At 40.3% G+C, this 18,485-nt stretch overlaps 1 protein-coding gene across 1 annotated transcript; it reads left to right on the top strand.

The window, feature by feature from the left end:
- The first annotated feature begins 664 nt into the window (after nucleotides 1–664).
- ALDOB (aldolase, fructose-bisphosphate B) lies at nucleotides 665–16,103 on the top strand. The gene is made up of 9 exons (XM_008064815.2): nucleotides 665–778; nucleotides 5,991–6,112; nucleotides 6,916–7,127; nucleotides 8,050–8,104; nucleotides 9,418–9,578; nucleotides 11,124–11,207; nucleotides 12,092–12,266; nucleotides 12,674–12,873; nucleotides 15,581–16,103. The coding sequence occupies exons 2-9, from the start codon at nucleotides 6,001–6,003 to the stop codon at nucleotides 15,674–15,676; spliced, it is 1,095 nt and encodes a 364-aa protein (XP_008063006.1). The 5' UTR covers nucleotides 665–778; nucleotides 5,991–6,000; the 3' UTR covers nucleotides 15,677–16,103.
- Nucleotides 16,104–18,485: the final 2,382 nt, after the last annotated feature.

Raw genomic sequence — 18,485 nt, 5'->3', positions numbered from 1 at the left:
ATGATTTTTTTTTAATAGAATATTTTGAATTTTATTTTCCTTCAAGAAAAAATTCACACACAGGAAATTCAAGGACTCAGAATCAATTTCTTTAATTGAAAGATTATTTAAATTTAAATATAAATTATAGAATAAATTGTTGGAATTGGCTACTGATGAAGCATAATGAAAATCTAGCAATGCTTGCCTAATTTGGAAATAATGAGTCTTGAATGTCTACTGTTGCAGATATTTTACAAGCTCATTTAATGTTCCTGTGAAGTTGAGATCCCACTTTACAGAAGAGAAAATTAAAGCTCAGAGAAGTAAAACAAAACAAACAAAAACCTTCACTAAGTTCATGTGTTTATTTAGTAAATATTAGAGCTAAACTAACATTCTTCCCATTATTCCTTGATGGGCCGTAGAACTCAATATTCACTAGCTGTGTGACTTAGGGGACTCTCTTAATCCTCTGTGCCTCAGTTTCCTTACCTGCAAAATCAAGAATCTAGATTAGGAACTATATGGTCTGAAGATATCTTTGCAGCTTTAACAATCTATGAGCATAAGGAGTGTGTGAACATGATTATAAGGATTGGTTGTTTTGGAGCCAATCAGAGGTATTAAATAAACACCTCCCTACCAGGTCAAGGTAAAAAGGGGAGGGCAAAAGTTAAAAAAAAAAAAACTGATGAAAAGTCTATAAAAACTGTGTGCAACCAAACATTCTTTCTATTTGGCAGCTGCTGCCTCACCTACAGCTTCTGACATCTAAGGGGCTCTTCTCTCCCAAACTGTAAGTTAGAAAACTTTCTTTATATACCTGAACTCTGCCAGTGAATAAGGGGTTAACAATAACACTTAGGCTGTAGAGGGGAAGGTTTGTTTGCTTTTGTTTTCAGGAAAAATTGATAGTGGCTGAAAAACAGGATGGATCTGCTCTAATGATTGTTTGTTTCTCTAAGCATGAATACTCACTCACTTTTCCTGGTTTGTTGAGGGATGGCAAAATGCTCAAGATTAACTGCCAGTTAAATGTGTTATATGTTTGAGACACCTGTGAATCTCTGGACTAGAAGAAACAACTTGAACATTTCTATTAGTTTAGGTTCTAACCAGTTTTTGAGATTCCTGATCACTTAGACCCTCTTTTCATAACAACTACTTATTTCAGCGATTGATTTACATATCTATGGCCTTATGTCATTTTCTACATTCTCTTCCCACACCTACTAGTACAAGTACTGAAGTTTCTTTGTCACAGAAACGAACCCTGGGAATGTTTTGCTCTTTGCCTTCACCCACTGCTCAAATAAGGAAATGATACAGGGTTGGAAACTTCACAGAGCATAGTTATCATTTGATTATGAATTTTCAAACACTCCACTTGTTTGATACTCTAGAACATTTCCTGCCAGCACTAGACATTGTGAGAACACTACATTTAAGATATTAGGAATCAAAAGCTGTTGTATTTTGGTACATTTGCTCAACTATGTGAAAAACAGGCATGTGGTAAAAATACGTTGCCTTTTAAAATAAACTTTCTTTAAATAGTTACCTAGAACCCTGTTAGCTAATTTGGATGCAGCAGGGGTTTGAGCTCTGCTGCGGTGGTATGCATCACTTTAGCCAAGGCATGCCTGGGGAGCACCCAGGTCCAGGTTAGAGCTGGAGACACTGGGACAGGGAATGAGGAATTGTTGCTGAAAGCCTAGGAGTTCCTTTGGCTCAGATGCAAGCTTAGAGTAAAAGGCACCACTCAGGTCTCTTACTGGGCTGCTCACACATGTTCAAAGGCACCAGATTTCAGGCTGGGCATTGGGGTGGGTAATGAAGCTGTGGGCATCTTCATGCATCATGTGTAAAATTGCTGCATACAATGCTGGCCTGGTTATTACAGGCTTTCTTCCTTTTTTTTTTGAAGCAGGGTCTCACTGTGTCGCCCAGGCTGGAGTGTAGTGGTAAGAACACAGTCACCTCAGCCTTGACTTCCTGGGATCAGGTGATCCTCCTGCCTTAGCTCTGGAGTACCTGGAACTACAGGCGCATACCATCATTCTCAGCTAATTTTTTTTTTTTGAGTTGGAGTCTCAATCTTTCACCCAGGCTGGAGTGCAGTGACAGACTCACAGCCAGCCCAGCGTCAACCTGCTGGGGTCTCGTGATCCTTCCACCTCAGCCTTCCAAGTAACTGAAACTACAGGCACACGCCACCACACTCAGCTAATTTTTTATTTATTGTAAAGACAAAGTCTCGCCAAGTTGCCCGGGCTGGTCTTGAACCCGTGGTCTCAGGCAATCCCTTTGCCTCAGCCTCCCAAAATGCTGGGATTACAGGCTGAGCCACTGAGCCCAGCCTTTAAAAAAATTTTTTTGTAGATATGTGGTCTTGCTATGCTATTCAGGCTGGTCTCGAACTTTTGGGCTCAAGCAATCCTCCTGCCTTGGTTTCCCAAAGTCCTGGGATTACAGGCATGAGCCTCCGTGCCCACCCTGCAGGCTTTCAATGAATAAGCTCCCTTATGTTTGTCTGAAAAATCCATCTGCCTTGCACGTAGAGAAGCAGATGGACTCTCTGCTGCCTTATATGTCTCCAGGTGTTAAATATCCATAATTGACAAATGATTATTATCATTTCAAAGTACTGCTTCAAGAAAAGGCAGAAAGAACCATACCATAGGGCTCCATTTGCAATTTTGCTGAATAGAATTAGAGATAAGATTTCAAGTCATAAGCCAGTAGGATGTGACTTGCAAAATCCTAGAACATCACAATTTAAGTGTGTCAGATATAGTCTTTCTGGGCCCCAGTTTCCTTATTTCTAAAGTGACAGGGTTGATGTAAATATCTCTGAGGCCACTTGTAGCTCTGTTTTTCTGTGACTATCTTCTATTGTTAATACTTACAACCTTCTCCCATATTTGTATACATGTTACCTGTTACATACATGTATTAAATCAAATATATATGTAGCTGTTCATTAAGAAATCAAACATTACAAAGAACATATAAAATGAAATGTGAGAGTCTTTTCACCCTATCCCATTCTCCAGAGGTAAATCCAAGGTGATTACTCTTTCTTTATGTAGAGCCACAAACAGTATATATGCATATCATTTTTTTTAAATTAAAGAGTGGGATGATAGTACACATTACATACTTTTGAGATTTGCTTTTTTCACTTAATAATATAATGTGAATAACTTTCCACCACACTTTTTGAAAAAAGTTGCCATAAGACCTCAGTAAACAGAATCTTAGAAGCACAGGAATCACTTTCTGTTGTTACCCATTCCTAGCCAGCCTCCTGTCTCCTGGTGGTGACATTGGCCTGTGACCCTGTTTTATGATTAACAGAGAAGCAATGTTTGTGCTGATGTGGTACAGACCTTTAATCCCTCTGTAGAAGTTTAACTTCCTGTTAACAGTATTAGTTTGACTTGACCTTTTCTCTATTATCCTGGTTGAGTCAGCACACTTAGATGGAAGAAAATAGCTTGTAAACAGGCAGGAAGTAGAAACATGGAGGTCGCTTAGGTGATTATTTTTCTTAAAAATTAAAAAAAGAGAAATAGTCTGGGTGTGGTGGCTCATGCCTATAATCCCAGCACTTTGAGAGACCAAGATAAGAGGATTGCTTGAGCCCAGGAGTTCAAGACCAGCATGGGCAACAAAGCAAAACGTAGTCTCTAATTTAAATAAATAAATAAAAAGAGAAGTAGTAATACTTTGTATTTTCTTAATGCTTTAGAAAGCATCTTCATGTTTATCATGCAATTCAGCAAATATATTTTGAGCAACTACAATGAGCAGAGTGCTCACGGATTGCATTTGCTTCACCTGGCAATGAGACAACCAGAGCAATTATTATCACCATTTAATCCATAGCAAACCCAAACTCAGCAAAATGGTCTGATTTGCTCAAGGTTCCAGCAATAGGAGGCAGAGCTGGTTCTTGAATCTAGGTCTGTCTGATCTACTAGCAGCAAATCTCTACATGAATGTGTCAGATATTTATGAACTGGTAATGTCAGTGGAGAATGACCCAAAACCTGTGGTATTCTGGGGTTTTATCAAGGGTATTAGGAGTCATCAAAAGGCCAATTCTTTTTACCAGGCTCACTCTTTCCTTTGAATAGTGGAGTACTGCCCCTTATCCCAACTCTGTGCCTTATTAGCTATTTGTTCTTGGACAGATAATTTATACTTTCTTATATTATTTCCTAATATATTAAATGGGAGGGAAAAGAGTCCAACTGACTTTTGGGATTATTTTGAAGAATAAATTATATAGTGCATATGAAGTAACTAGCAGAGTACTTGGCAATATATGATGATTTGTTCTTATTATTGGAATATTTTTCTTTTGTTTCATTAATAAAATATTTTTTTTTAGTAATTGAAAATTCCTTCGTGCAAATGCCTAAACTGAGAGAAAAATGTGCACCTTGATCTGAAGGTCATCACCCACCCCCTAGGTTGGCTTTTGTCAGCAAGACAATCTGAAGACCAGGTCCAAAGCTAAAAAATCCTTGACTCCAGTATTACAGGCTAATATAGAAAAAGAACAGACACCATCTGCTGGTGGCTGGAATGTGATGGACCTTGGAAGATCATCTTCTCTAGAAATTGTTGCCCACTAATTTGTTCTATTTTCCTAATTATAGCATTGCAGTTCCCATTTGGGGGATTAAGGTATAAACTTCCATTGAAGTGGAGGGTAGCAACAATGAGTTACTCCTTCACATGAATTAGTTTATTAGTCATCTACTCTTATGTTGAAGGCAAGAGCACTCAGAGCCTGAAAGGATGCAGAAAACATGGAGAAGTAGATTTGTCATGAGGATCAGGGCTAGATGGGGAGCTCTGCCTCTTCCCAGTGAAGACCTTGGACAATTCAGTTAACTTCTCTAAATCTTAGTTCACTTATTAATTAGGGACCGTAATACTTGCTATGATGCCTCATTACTGAGTAGAACAAATGAGAACTGAAGTGTCTCTGGGTTTCCAGGAAGTAGTTTGTAGTAAAGGGGCATCCACCCTATGTTAAGTATATTGGAGGTAGAGATTAGAGAAAGGAGGAAACTGCAGGATTGGATAGAAAGATACTCAAGATAATCTTCACTACCATTTTTTTCTTTAATAGCCCAATCTATGCAAAAATTACTCTTTATAACACCCCAGGTGGGGGCTCTGTGAGCTTGATTTTCAAGACTAACCCAAAGTGGCTGCCAAACAGGGGTAATGATCCTTATCAAGGGACCACTGTTGAGGAGGCTGCTTAGGTAGGGGGTCTTTGAGAAGTCTTTCCTTACTGAAGCATTGAAGCTGGAGTATGGATCACTATATGAGTTCAGCATTCTGAGAATCGATATTCCACAAGCACTTAGGAAGAATCCTCCGCAGTGTCCTAAGTTGTCTCATAGGTGGTCGAATAAAAGAAAAAGGAACCTTGTACCTCACCATCTATGGCTCAAAGTCAAAGGGGGGGTAACTTAATGTCTAGTGCAGATTTCTCCTCTCTAGCTTGTTGCCTGGGGAATAATCTGATGTGACTACAGGCTAACAGAGCAAAGTGAGAGATATCCATAGAGGCCCAGGGCCTCGTTTTCCTGGCCTCAAGACATTGACGACACTTGGTGGCATCAAGAATCTACAGAACAGAGAGATAGCCCATTGCTACAGTTCCTTCTATTTGTCAGATTTTAGTGGGTCACTTGTTAGCTAGTTCAGTCTCAGAATCAGTGATCCCAAAGATCTCTTTGGAAGCATTCTATTTAAGATCACCATGAATGTTTGGCATCCCACGTTCATCCATTGTGGCTCCTTGCAACTACTTAGGTGAAGGGGAACAAAACAGACCTCATTTGTTTATCCAGCTGTGGAAATGAATAAAAGTGTCAGAGGAGTCTGTACAATTTGTTTGCATACTCTGACTGTCTTGGTGATGAATCCATCTGAGCCACCTGCAGTTCTGTGCGTGACTCTCCTGTACTCTTTTTCAGACCCATCACCATGGCCCACCGGTTTCCAGCCCTTACCCCAGAGCAGAAGAAGGAGCTCTCAGAAATCGCCCAGCGCATTGTTGCCAACGGAAAGGGGATCCTGGCTGCAGATGAATCTGTAGGTGAGTGTAAGAAGCAGTCACATCACATAACAGCATACTCTTGTTTCTATCTTAGCAAAGGCAACTTGATAATTGTATTGTCCTTCATCTTAGAGGAAGTAAAGTGTTATGTACACAAGAGTAGGAGAAGGTTAAATAAGGATAGATCTTTTAAGTCCTGTAGTTCTAGTAGGAAAATTACTGAAAACTAAGGGAAGAGACTCAAGCCCTCCATTTAAAGGCTCATTGCTAGAGGTTATTTGAATCTGGCCTGCAGCAAGGCCTGGAACTCAGTAGCCAGGACAAGGTCAAATACCTCTGCTAATGAGAAGTCAGTTTAAAGTCAGTCAACTCAGGAAGGGCAGGAAAAGTATCTGCTTGGAATAGGGCAGGGCTTATGGCTGAGAGAATCTCAGAATTGTACAAGGGAGAATTGTAGCAGAGTTGCATAGCCTATCATAAAAGGATAGAAACAAGAAAAGTCAAGAGCCTGTCCCATCCCTCTTTCCATTGTTATGTACATCCAGTGAGATTGAGGACTGGATCAGGGGATAGCTAGAGAAACCTGGGGGCCTTACATATCCACCTGGACCCAATGATGGCTTCCACACTGACATCTACATTTCCAGCCCATATACTTCCTAACCAGCATCTCGACAGCAACCAGGATCTTCCCTCTAAGAGACAAAAAAATGAGGCAGGAGTTTGAAGATCTGAATAAAGAATCTTTCTTTTCTGATGAGGATCACTAAAGATGATTCAGAGCAAGGAAACAGGAAAGCCCTGGCTTGCTTCTTATGCTGTCCTTGGCCCATCTACCCCAGGCACCATGGGAAACCGCCTGCAGAGGATCAAGGTGGAAAACACAGAAGAAAACCGCCGGCTGTTCCGAGAAATGCTCTTCACTGTGGACAATTCTGTCAACCAGAGCATTGGGGGTGTGATCCTCTTCCATGAGACCCTCTACCAGAAGGACAGCAAAGGAAAGCTGTTCAGAAACATCCTCAAGGAAAAGGGGATCGTGGTGGGAATCAAGGTGAATACTTCCATTCACACGTCACCTCTGCCTTTGTCCTAGGAAACCTGCCAGCACACTGGCTAGAGAACCAACACTCTGAATATCCTCAACTTCTAATTTCTCTTCTCACTCTTTTCCAGTATCATCTTCCAAATGAGAACTGGATCCTTTTCTAGACTTTTCCTCCAGTGTCCCATTCTTTCAGTCAAGTTTTCTATCACATACTTAATCTCATTCAATTTCCTCATTTCTTAAAATGGGATTCCCACTTTTTAAAAATAGTAATCTACCTCATAATGTTCCTAAAAGAGTGAAATTTGTTTTTTAAAGTTTGTGTCACATAAAATTATACATTTAATAGTGGTTACTAATTATTAAAGCACTTACTGTTTTATCTTGTAACTAAATCTTCCAATAGTGCATGAACTTCTCAAGAGTGGAAACTAGTACTCATTGAGTGCTTACCATTTCAAGCACTTGTTTAATCCTCTTAATCTCTAGAAGTAGTCTAAATTATTACCCTTATTTCAGAGATGAGGGGAGAAAACTGAACTACAAGGGATAACTTGTCCACAAAGTGAGGCAAAGTTAGAGCTAGTTTAGGTTATCTAACTCTGGAGCTCATAATCTTAGCAACAAACTTATAAAATTAAAAAAAAAATGTAGAGGTTGTATCCTTATTCTCTTTACCTCCTGAACTGACACAATGCCTGGTGTGTGTAATTGCTCAATAAATGTCAGGCTAGACATTCTCACCTTGTTTCTTCCAGCTAACTTCCTTTCTGTGATTGACTAAATTGTGCCCCCCCCACCCCAATGACTAGTCACACCTTCCTAATTCAATTCCTTAGCTTGTAAAAATATGAATTATTAGCTCAAGGAGTTTTGTTTGTGTTTTATTGTTGCCTGCTAATTACTTGTTAATTATTTCTATCAATAGTTAGACCAAGGAGCTGCTCCTCTTGCAGGAACAAACAAAGAAACCACCATTCAAGGTAGGGATATTACCCATGGATATAAATCATGCCAATGTACAAGGGGGGACCCCCAAAGAAACCCAGAATTATTTTTTAGAGGGTGGGCCCCTTGTGGTACATACAGGCTTCCCCCACTAGGTAATTGTTCTAGGAACCCATTGGCATTAGTATACCAGCTAGCATTGTTGTGAGAGGCTTCAGCAAATATATATATTTTTGAGATTCTTTCAACACGTTTGCCCATTTAATGATGGGTGATTTATAAGCGCACCTGTCCACAACATACTGAGTGTTCAGCAGTTTTTGACCAAAAATGGCATGATCTCTGTGCCCCACCCTTCCTATTCACCCAATGTCTCAAAGGGAAATGTTTTGCTGATGTGGAAGAGGTGAAACAAAAAAACAGCAGACGCATTAAAAGGCATCGAAATGTACATGTTCAAAAACTGTTTTGAGCAGTGGAAAAACTTCTTGATAGGTGCATTACATCAAATGGAGAGTACTTTGAAGGCAACAGATGTTTAAACATGTAAGAAAGAACAATTTTTTAATAAATAAATTCTGGGTTTGGGGGAGCCTCCTTGTATGCTAGAAATGAAGGCAAGTAAAGAAGGGAGCAAAGTAAAACAAAATATTACCATTAAACTGGTCATAGAGTCACATACACATCTGGTTTTCAATCCCAGCTCCTCCATTTAATAACTGTGTGACGGTAGGCCAGTCAATTGTTCTGAGCCTCAGTTCTCCTATCTCAAGAAGGGATACCTGTTGTGGGGATTAAATTAGGTAATGTAGATAAAGTAGATACTCTGTACCTAGAAATATTTTTAGAGACAAATCTAGCAGTAGTAGAGAGAAAGGACCCCAAAGCAAGAGATCAGGCACATCTGGGTTTGAATTCTGGTTCTATCATATGCTATTTAATTTTGCAAGGTATTTCACTGCCCAAGTGGACAAATATTAGACACAGTATTGGGTTAGCTAAGCAGAATTTGAGCCCCAGTTTTGTCACTCTTTAATAGTTCAAACTTGATAAAATCACTTAACCATTAGAGGTCTCAGTTTCCACATCTATAAAATGAGTACAATATTAACTATTGGTTTCCTGTATTCTATTTATGGAGTAGGCAGTATGTACATAAAAACCATTTTAATTAAATCTAAGTTTTCTGGTCTAGTATTGTGATTAATGCTTACATGCTTGGCTTGCTCATACTTCAGTTCTGTGGACTGAAAACTAAGCCTAGGGGAGAACTCCTTTACTTTATCATAGGCCCCATGGATCAGGTACAGGGGTGCAAAAAAGCCTTTCTCTCTTTTGTGACTTGCAGGGCTTGATGGCCTCTCAGAGCGCTGTGCTCAGTACAAGAAAGATGGTGCTGACTTTGGGAAGTGGCGTGCTGTGCTGAGGATTGCAGACCAGTGTCCATCCAGTCTTGCTATCCAGGAAAATGCCAATGCCCTGGCCCGTTACGCCAGCATCTGTCAGCAGGTGCTCTGTCTTCCCCTTGGGCTAAAAAATAAATCATAGGCTAGAGCTCTCTTCAGAGTCTTTCTTTTCAATTTTACTAAAACCACACAAGGGCCCTCCTCTTCCCCTCACTAGTATATCCTAGTGGCACTTTTCACTACTTTTGCTATAGTCAAGTGTGGTAGAAAAAGATTTTGGTACCACAAACCAGTAGGAGTCCAACTAAGCTATGAATTCAAAGGCTAATGTCACCAACTGCTGGCCCTCTGCCAAAACTCTGTAAGTTGTCTTTAAAATGATCAGGCTAAAAATGTGGTACATATACACAATGGGATATTATGCAGTCATAAAGAAGGAAAAATTATGAACTTCACAGCAACTTGGGTGGACTTAGAGTCTATAATACTGAGTGATCTATCACTGAAACAAAGAACTGAGTACCACATGTTCTCACTCGGGTGGACCTTGAACAATTATCATAATACTTTAAGAAAGCAATTGGCCAGGCATGGTGGCTCAAGCCTATAATCCCAGCACTTTGGAAGGCCGAGGTGAGGGGATTGCCTGAGCCTACAGGTTCAGGAACAGCCTGGGCAACTTGGCGAGACCTCATCTCTACAATAAATCAAAAAATTAGCCAGGCACGATTCCAGCTACTTGGAAGGCTGAGGCAGAAGGATTGCCTGAGCCCAGCAGGTCAATGCTGGGGTGGCCGTGAGCATGCTACTGCATTCCAGCCTGGGAGATGGAGTGAGATTCCGGGGGGGATTGGCAGTAGTTGGAAACTGCCGGGGGGTGGGTGGGGGGATTGGCAGTAGTGAGAAACTGGGGGGGGGGGCGCACACACCTCATCAACAAGGGTACTTGCATAATGAACATTTGTATACCTATCCCTGACTTGTACCCCACATCTTCAAAAAAACAAAATGATCATGCTCTTGAGGCCAGGGCACATGCTTGTATATACTCCATAATGTCCAAGATATGACCCTCTTTGATCCCTAATGGGAGGGTGATAGATCCAATCAAGTCCCAATCTAAATAATTTGAGGAGGTGACTTGATGCTAAAGTTTTCAACACTTTTTGAAGTGTCCCTGGGTCCAACCTAAGTTTGATTTTCTCCTGTGGGTACTACATTAAGGTTACTGTAGTCGTGGGCACCTGGAGATTCCCAGTGAGAACTGTAGACACTGCTTGAATTCCTTCATTAGCCCACACCAGAGGCATCTTTCTTGGTGACTTGAGCCCAGCTGTCCTAAAAGGGTAGCAGCTAGATTCTGAGATACCCAGAATAGTCTCTAGAAAAAGATATAGAAATTAAAAAATTGTACTTATTTTTTACTCCATTCTGAAAAATTTCATCTAACCTCACTGTTCCTTTTTGGCTAAGCCACAAACACTCACTAGATAGTCCATCAGTTTATTTTTACTGCCTTTAAGTCACCTGTATAGTATTTCTCCATAAGGGTTTCATATTATACTAATAACAATTGCTGAATCTCCTCCTAAGGAAAGGATCACAGTGAACACAGCTTCACTTTTGTTTCCCTGATTTTTCTTTTTAGAATGGACTGGTACCTATTGTTGAACCAGAGGTAATTCCTGATGGAGACCATGATCTGGAACACTGCCAGTATGTTACTGAGAAGGTAAGTCTTAAATATAAAGGTCTCAATTCTAGTTGAAAAATCTGTTACTTAACATATCACAGGTGTTGCATTTGAAACAGTCTTTAGGTTAGAATCACTATGTAGCATTGAGATAGTTAGGAGGTACTTACCAATCCTTTACTTTTTTAGTACATGGTATGCTCCCTATGGAGAAAGCACAGGATATGTAGTGTCAAGACTTGGGTTGGAGAATCCACTTTCTCATTTGTAGGATCTTGGGCAAGTCTTATTATCTCTCTTGACCTCAGTTCCATTATGTGTACATAAGAAATTTTAAAATAAGATATGAGACTTTTATGAGAACATATAATTACAAAGTATTTTATTCACATTGTACTTTCTAAATTAGCCACAGCATATCTGAAAGAGGGTGGTTCTATTCTTACACTGTGAAAAAGTAAGAGAGTCATAATGTCACCCAACCTTAGTTTGTCCACTTGCAAAATTAAATGGACTGAAATGAGATCTAAAAGCACCGCTTTCTCTAAAATGTAATATTTTTATGATCACTCAGCTGTGTGGGGACAGAGAGTGGAGTTTCAATGTCCTGAACTAGCTAAATTAAGGCAGTCTCAATAGGGGATGACAGCTGAGGAAGTAATGGGAAAAAAGGAATGAAGGGCCTCTTGGAAGCAGAGATAGGCCATTAGCTCATGCAGTGGAGCAGCCAGATTAGGGATATAGGCCAGCTTGGCTGTGCTCAATGGCTGTGGTTTGCAACACATTGCCCTGGTGAGGCCTGGGGGATGGTTCCAAAGCATTCTCCAAGTAACATAAGGGAATCCTGCATTGTAGACGTGCCAGGTTTAAGTGACTCTAAGTCGAGTTCTGAGTTTCACCTGTTTGAACCTCTTGTCCTTCAGGTCCTGGCTACTGTCTACAAGGCCCTGAATGACCATCATGTTTATTTGGAGGGCACCCTGCTGAAGCCTAACATGGTGACTGCTGGGCATGCCTGTACCAAGAAATATACTCCAGAGCAAGTGGCTATGGCCACTGTCACAGCCCTTGATCGTACTGTACCTGCGGCTGTTCCTGGTAATGCCTGCTTTCTTCTTTAGTTCAAAATCTTAGCCCTTATCCTTTGAAGGAGAGCCACAGCATTTGTGTTTGTCCAGGAGTCTGCTTCTATTCATGAAAGGGACCTCTACTGTCTCATAGGCAACCCCTCCCACTCTAGGATGCCAGGCATCCTGAGTCTGTAGAAATGCATGCAATCCATTTATTTCCTTAACATTTCACTGCCCTCCTTATATATTTAAAGCACTTCTCTCCTTTGCCTGACTAGCTTTTGCAAAGGTAAGTTGGTTTCTCTGACCCAGTGTCATGCAATTCAAGCAAAGAAAAGATAGAGATGTTGCATTTCTTGTAGCCTCGGTGCTTGCTTTCTTAAGCAGGGTACATAAGCTGACATTAATAGAGTGGAATGGCTTCTCTCCTATCAGGCATCTGCTTTTTGTCTGGCGGCATGAGTGAAGAGGATGCTACTCTAAACCTCAATGCTATCAATCTTTGCCCTCTACCAAAGCCCTGGAAACTAAGTTTCTCTTATGGACGGGCCCTGCAGGCCAGTGCACTGGCTGCCTGGGGAGGCAAGGCTGAAAACAAGAAAGCAACCCAGGAGGCTTTTATGAAGCGGGCTCAGGTAAGACGCTGCTACCTCTTATCTAATTGCTCAAGTTCATACTTGTGGCTTGACTTTCTTACATAAAGAAGCATTGCTGGTAGTACAGTTGGTGACAGTAGATTGAAGGCCAAGTTCAACAGAGACAATTAAAAGGGAAGAGGCCAGGCTCAGTGGCTCAGCCTGTAATTCCAGCACTTTGGAAGGCTGAGGCAAGTGGATTGCCTGAGCCTGTGGGTTCAAGATCAGCCTGGGCAACTTGGCGAGATCTTGTCTCTGCAATAAATTTTAAAAAAAATTAGCCAGGCATGGTAGCACACACCAGTAGTTCCGGCTACTTGGAAGGCTAAGGCAGAAGGATTGCCTGAACTCAGCAGGCCAACGGTGGAGTGGCCGTGAGCATGCCATTGAACTCCAGCCTGGGCGACAGTGTGAGACTCCAACTCAGAAAAAAAAAAGGGAAGAAGATACATGAGCCAAGGTCTGAACTTAGGACATCTTTCATTATGGGAAGATGATGAAGAGAAGTCATCAAGAAAAGCAATAATTATATAATAGAATGAACTAAGGATTCTGGGAACAAACAGAAAATAATTTCAGAGACAGTAATAACATGCTACAGAAAGAGTCAAAACAAAGGCTGAGAAAAGGCTCTGAGACTGACATTTAGGGGCATATAAGTGACCTTTAGCAAAACAGTTTCAAAAGAGAGAAGAGGGAAGGTGCTCATTCAAGAAGTTTGCCAGGAAAAGACCCAGAGGTTATCGGAAGAAATGAGAACAAGAAAAGCTTTTATTCAACCAGAATCATGACTTTTTTAATACCTTCTATCAGCCAGGACTGGAGTGAACAAATCCCACACAGTCATGGCCCTTAGGGAGCTTGACGTCTAGCCAAACAGGTATGTTTAAATGTAAAGCAAGCAGAATCAGAGGAGAGAGTAAAGATGAGGAGAATGAGAATTGCAGAGAGGATTTAGAGGAAATGTGATTGTGTGAGACTAAATATTAAACATAGGTGGCATAGTTGATCTTAAAAAGAGACAAAAAAGAGGCAAGAGACAGAAAAGAAGAGAATGGGTTTGGAATCAGCTCTGTAAACGTGAAGAGATGTAGCAGTTGATGACATTACAGTGAGGATAGAATAATAAGCAAATAGGGATTTTAATCCTGACAATGGGGGCAGTTAGAATAACTATTGAAGGAATGTGTAGAAAATTGACTAGACATTATGGTCAAAAATTATAGCCAAGTATCAAGTAAGGTACAGTTGAAATAAGAGTGAGTTTGTGGTATATTAGCTTCATCACTGAATTTTCCTAACAGCCCTAAAGCATGCAGGAAGATTCGGATAAACCTGATTAGGAAATAACAGTGAAAAGAGTAAAAATTTAATAGGAAGATAGGAGAGTGTCAAATTTTAGTGATAGCCTCATTTAGTTTGTTGACCAGAAAGGACGTAGGTCAAGAAATCAAGGGTAGTCAGAATTGCTATGATGAGGCCTTAAAGGAAAGCCCCAGGGAAGCTGAAAAATCATCTCAGGGGCATAAGAGAGGCATGAGATTTTAGAGGTAGTACTTTACTCTGAGGATGGAAAGCAAGGAATGGCTATGCTGGTGTGTGCCTGGTGGGGTGGGGAGATGTAGCTCACGTGATGGAGGGAGGGTCAGAAGGTCACCCTACTATAGTTAACATCAGAATAGAACTTATTCCTTCCTATCTAACCATATTTTTATGCCTATTACCAGTCTCTTTTCATTCTTCCCTTAAAGGGTATGTATGGATCTGATTCGCATGAGGGGATTTTTATTGTTGTTATCTTTTTTATTGACATATAATTGTACATATTTATGAGGTATCTGTGATGTTTTGATACATGTACAGTGTGTGGTGATCAAATCAAGGTAATTAGGGTATTTAGTCCCTCAAACATTTATTATTTCTTTGTGTTGAGAACATTTGAAATTTTTTCTTCTAATTATTCTGGAATACATCATAAGTTATTATACACTAGAACTTATTGCTTCTATCTAACTGTATTTTTGTACCCATTACCTACCTCTCATCATTCTTCCCTCTGCTTAAAGAGCTTGTTAAAATACAGATTGTGGGCCCCACCCACTAAGTTTCTAATTCAGTAGGACTGGGGTAAGGCCAGAGAATTTCCATTTCTAACAAGTTCCTAAGGGATGCTGTGATGTAAGATGTAGATATAAGTTCTAGAGAGAACAAATAATAGCAACAGGGACTGGAAGAATTAGTACTACTGGGCAGCATTCAAATATTATCACAGGTTTCATAATTCTGAATTTACTTTTCATTGGATTTTACACAGGAAATCAAAATGATACTATGAGAACAACTACGTAAAAATTACATATTCTTGTGGAAAATATGGGTGGAAAATGGAAAATTTGTAAAAACTAAACACTTTTTCTTTGCTGTAGCATACTGTACCACTGAGATGTTCTTTAACTTTAATTTCCAGTATTGTTGATACTGAAAAGAGATTTTGTCAGAATTTGACACAAACCTCAGGTTTGCCAAACAAATGTTCAGAAGACTGGGATAAAAAAGGGAGATGGTATCAGCAGGAATATTCGGCAACATCACTGTAAGAAGAAAAAAATTCCAAATGAAGGTGTGGCTGGTTTCTCATGAGAAGTAGACAAGGTCAAGGAGGCTCTGCATCCTCTCTAACTCATCTCTTCTCACCCTTGTTTTCTAGGCTAACTGCCAGGCGGCCAAAGGACAGTATGTTCACACAGGAACTTCTGGTGTTGCTTCCACCCAGTCACTCTTCATGGCCTCCTATACCTACTAGGACCTGGTGCCCATCAGGCTGGCTCCAGCACTTCTAGTGGGAGGGCTGAAAGGGAACAACTATTCCACCACCTCTGGAAATTAGACAAAATTAGACTGGAACTGCTGGAAACACAATGCATGTTAAATCTTAAACACAAGGGGAAAAAAAATCAGCTATTGAAACATAAGAAAGAATATTAAGAAACTGATGAAATTTCACACAATAGTTCCCTTGCAACACTTTCAGCTCCCCTTGCCCCAGAGTACCTACCCAAGATAACAATAGGCTTTAAAACCAAAATCATCTCTTCATCCAAATAACAACTACCAAATGAAACATCTCAAAAGCTAAGTGCAGAAAAGTGCATCTCATGAAACAATCTCAGCAACAGTAGACTGGGAAAGAGACAGCTGCAACCACAAAATAAATGTTCTATAAACCTTCAGTTGGTATTGGGTTTCACTTTTATGCTCTTATTGAAGGATTCAGTATATTTCATTTACCTTTGACTCTACTACACATGACTGGGGTTAATGGCTAAGGTCATTAGTATATTTCACTACCTTTGACTCTACTAGACATAACTCAACTTTCGCTACTCATTGGAATCAAATGGCAAAATTCTAAAACCCAGATGCTCAGGCTCAGAAACACTAGACATAAGATCCTCTAACAGATTTTTTTTTTTTTTTTTTTGAGTCAGGGTCTCACTCTGTCACCAAGACGGAAGTGCAGTGGCATGATCAAGGCACATTGCAGCCTAGAACTCCTGGGCTCAAGTGATCCTCCTGCCTCAGCCTCCTGAGTAGCTGGGACTATAGCACATGCCACCACATACAGCTAATATTTTGATTTTTTTTGTAAAGACTAAGGTTTCACAATATTGCCCAGGCTGGTATCAAACTCCTGGGCTCAAGCAATCCTCCTGCTTTAGTCTCCCAAAAGTCCTGGGATTACAGGTGTGAGCCACTATACCCAGCCCTCTAACAGATTTTTTTAAAGCTCCCTAAGTGATTCCAATGTGCAATCAAGTTTGAGAACTACCAACCTAAATTTCAAGTTTGAGGATATTTGAAAATTAAATCCATTCATAATATGAAGTCAGCTAAAATGTAGAATAATTTTGAGCAACTTGTGGAGTATAATGAGAATCAATGTGATTTTGATGCTTGGAGCATTCCTCTTCAAGTGGCCCAGACTTGGTGATGTAGGACTACATTTTCCTCTGCACATCCAAGTTTATTTTCTAGTTCTGTGGTAAATAATATTTACATAATATACTGTATTGGTTTTCAATTTTCAGCATTAACCCAAAGAAGAAGCATTTAAGACAACCATAGTTATGAATTATAACTTTGGCTGGGCATGGTGGCTCACGCCTATAATCCCAGCACTTTGGGAGGCAGAGTCAGAGGACTGCCTGAGTCCAGGGGTTTGAGACTAGTCTGGGCAACTTGGCAAGACCTCGTCTCCACAATCAAAAAAAAAAAATTAGCTGAGCATAGTGGCACATGTCTGTAGTTCCAGCTATGTGGAATGCTGAGGGGGAAGGACTGCCTAAGCTCAACAGGACAAGGCTGCGGTAGTCATGATTGTCTGACTGTACTCCAGCTTGGGTGAGAGAGTGAGACTCCGACTCAAACAAAGAAAGGCGGGGGGGGGGGGGAAGGAGGGAGAAAAGGAAAAAAAGAAGAGGAAGGGGGGGGAGAGGGAGAGAAAGAGAGCGAGGGAGAGAGGGAGGGGAAAGCAAGAGCGAGAGCGAACGCATGTGAGCATGTGCACCAGGTGTGGTGGCACATGCCTGTGGTTCTGGGGTTCCAGTTACTTGGAAGGTTGAGGCAGAAGGATCACCTGAGCCCAGCAGGTTGAGACTGTGGTGGCCATGAGTGTGTCACTGCATATCAGTCTGAGTGACAGAGTGAGATTCTGACACACACAAAAAAAAGAAAGAAAGAAAGATCAGGTAATATATTTTTTTAAAGTCACAAAAGTATAACTTTGGACAATATAAAAGTGATGATTTAGCTAACAAAAGCTAGGAAGTATTAGGGGGTGGAGAAGTAGAGAAAAGCCAGAGGAGCAAGAATACTACTTCAAACTGATAGATTAAGAAATAGTGGCAACCCCTTCGAATCCTCTCCCACTGTAGGAGCTTTTCTGTCCTCTCAATAAATCCTGCTATAAAAAAAAAATAAGGAAATAGTGCTTTAAGTCTATTTAAGTAATAAAGGAAATGAACATAAACTTTTAAACTAAAATACAGTAGGTATTAAACTAAATTTGTTTTGAATGGTACAAAGACAAATAATATTGCAGCATAGGTAAGTTAATAAATGAAGAAATAGAGGCACAACATAATATTTAGAGGAATAAGACAGAATTGGTCCAAAGGGCTTATTCTAAGGAGAAAGACTTAGAAGTGGGGCAGGGATGGAGACTTTTAGTTATTATGTGGACTACTACAGTATTTGAATATTTGTTTCTATGACCTTGTCATTACTTTTCTAAAAACAACTATATTCTTATAAGCAATTCAAACCTACCTTAGAAATCATTCAGCCTAGGGCTTTCATCTTATAGATGACAAAACCAAGACCAGAGCAGTTCAATTACTTGCTGAGGTTACACATTTAGAGTAGAGCCGAGAAATTAGAATTCAGGTCTCTTGCTCATGTAATACTCGTAGACATAGCCCAGAATTACAGGGCAAGGCTGCAGGCAGTATTTAACGCCTCTGCTAGTGCTGTTGTAGGTTTTGTACATTTCTCATTACATTTATTCAGTCAATCAGGAAGAACTTAAGTTTCTAAAAGCTGGTAGGTAACAC

Source organism: Carlito syrichta, unplaced genomic scaffold (assembly GCF_000164805.1).
Source record: "Carlito syrichta isolate Samal-C Ts95f unplaced genomic scaffold, Tarsius_syrichta-2.0.1 Scaffold308053, whole genome shotgun sequence".
NCBI classification, from domain to species: Eukaryota; Metazoa; Chordata; class Mammalia; order Primates; family Tarsiidae; genus Carlito; species Carlito syrichta.
The sequence above is the reverse complement of the archived record's forward strand: the minus strand, read 5'-3'. Positions and strand labels throughout refer to the sequence as shown.

Coding starts and splice junctions, on each gene's coding strand:
- ALDOB (XM_008064815.2), top strand. CDS start 6,001: ATGGCCCACCGGTTTCCAGCCCTTACCCCAGAGCAGAAGAAGGAGCTC. Junction 8,105..9,417: donor CAAAGAAACCACCATTCAAG/GTAGGGATATTA, acceptor TGTGACTTGCAG/GGCTTGATGGCCTCTCAGAG. Junction 12,874..15,580: donor CTTTTATGAAGCGGGCTCAG/GTAAGACGCTGC, acceptor CTTGTTTTCTAG/GCTAACTGCCAGGCGGCCAA.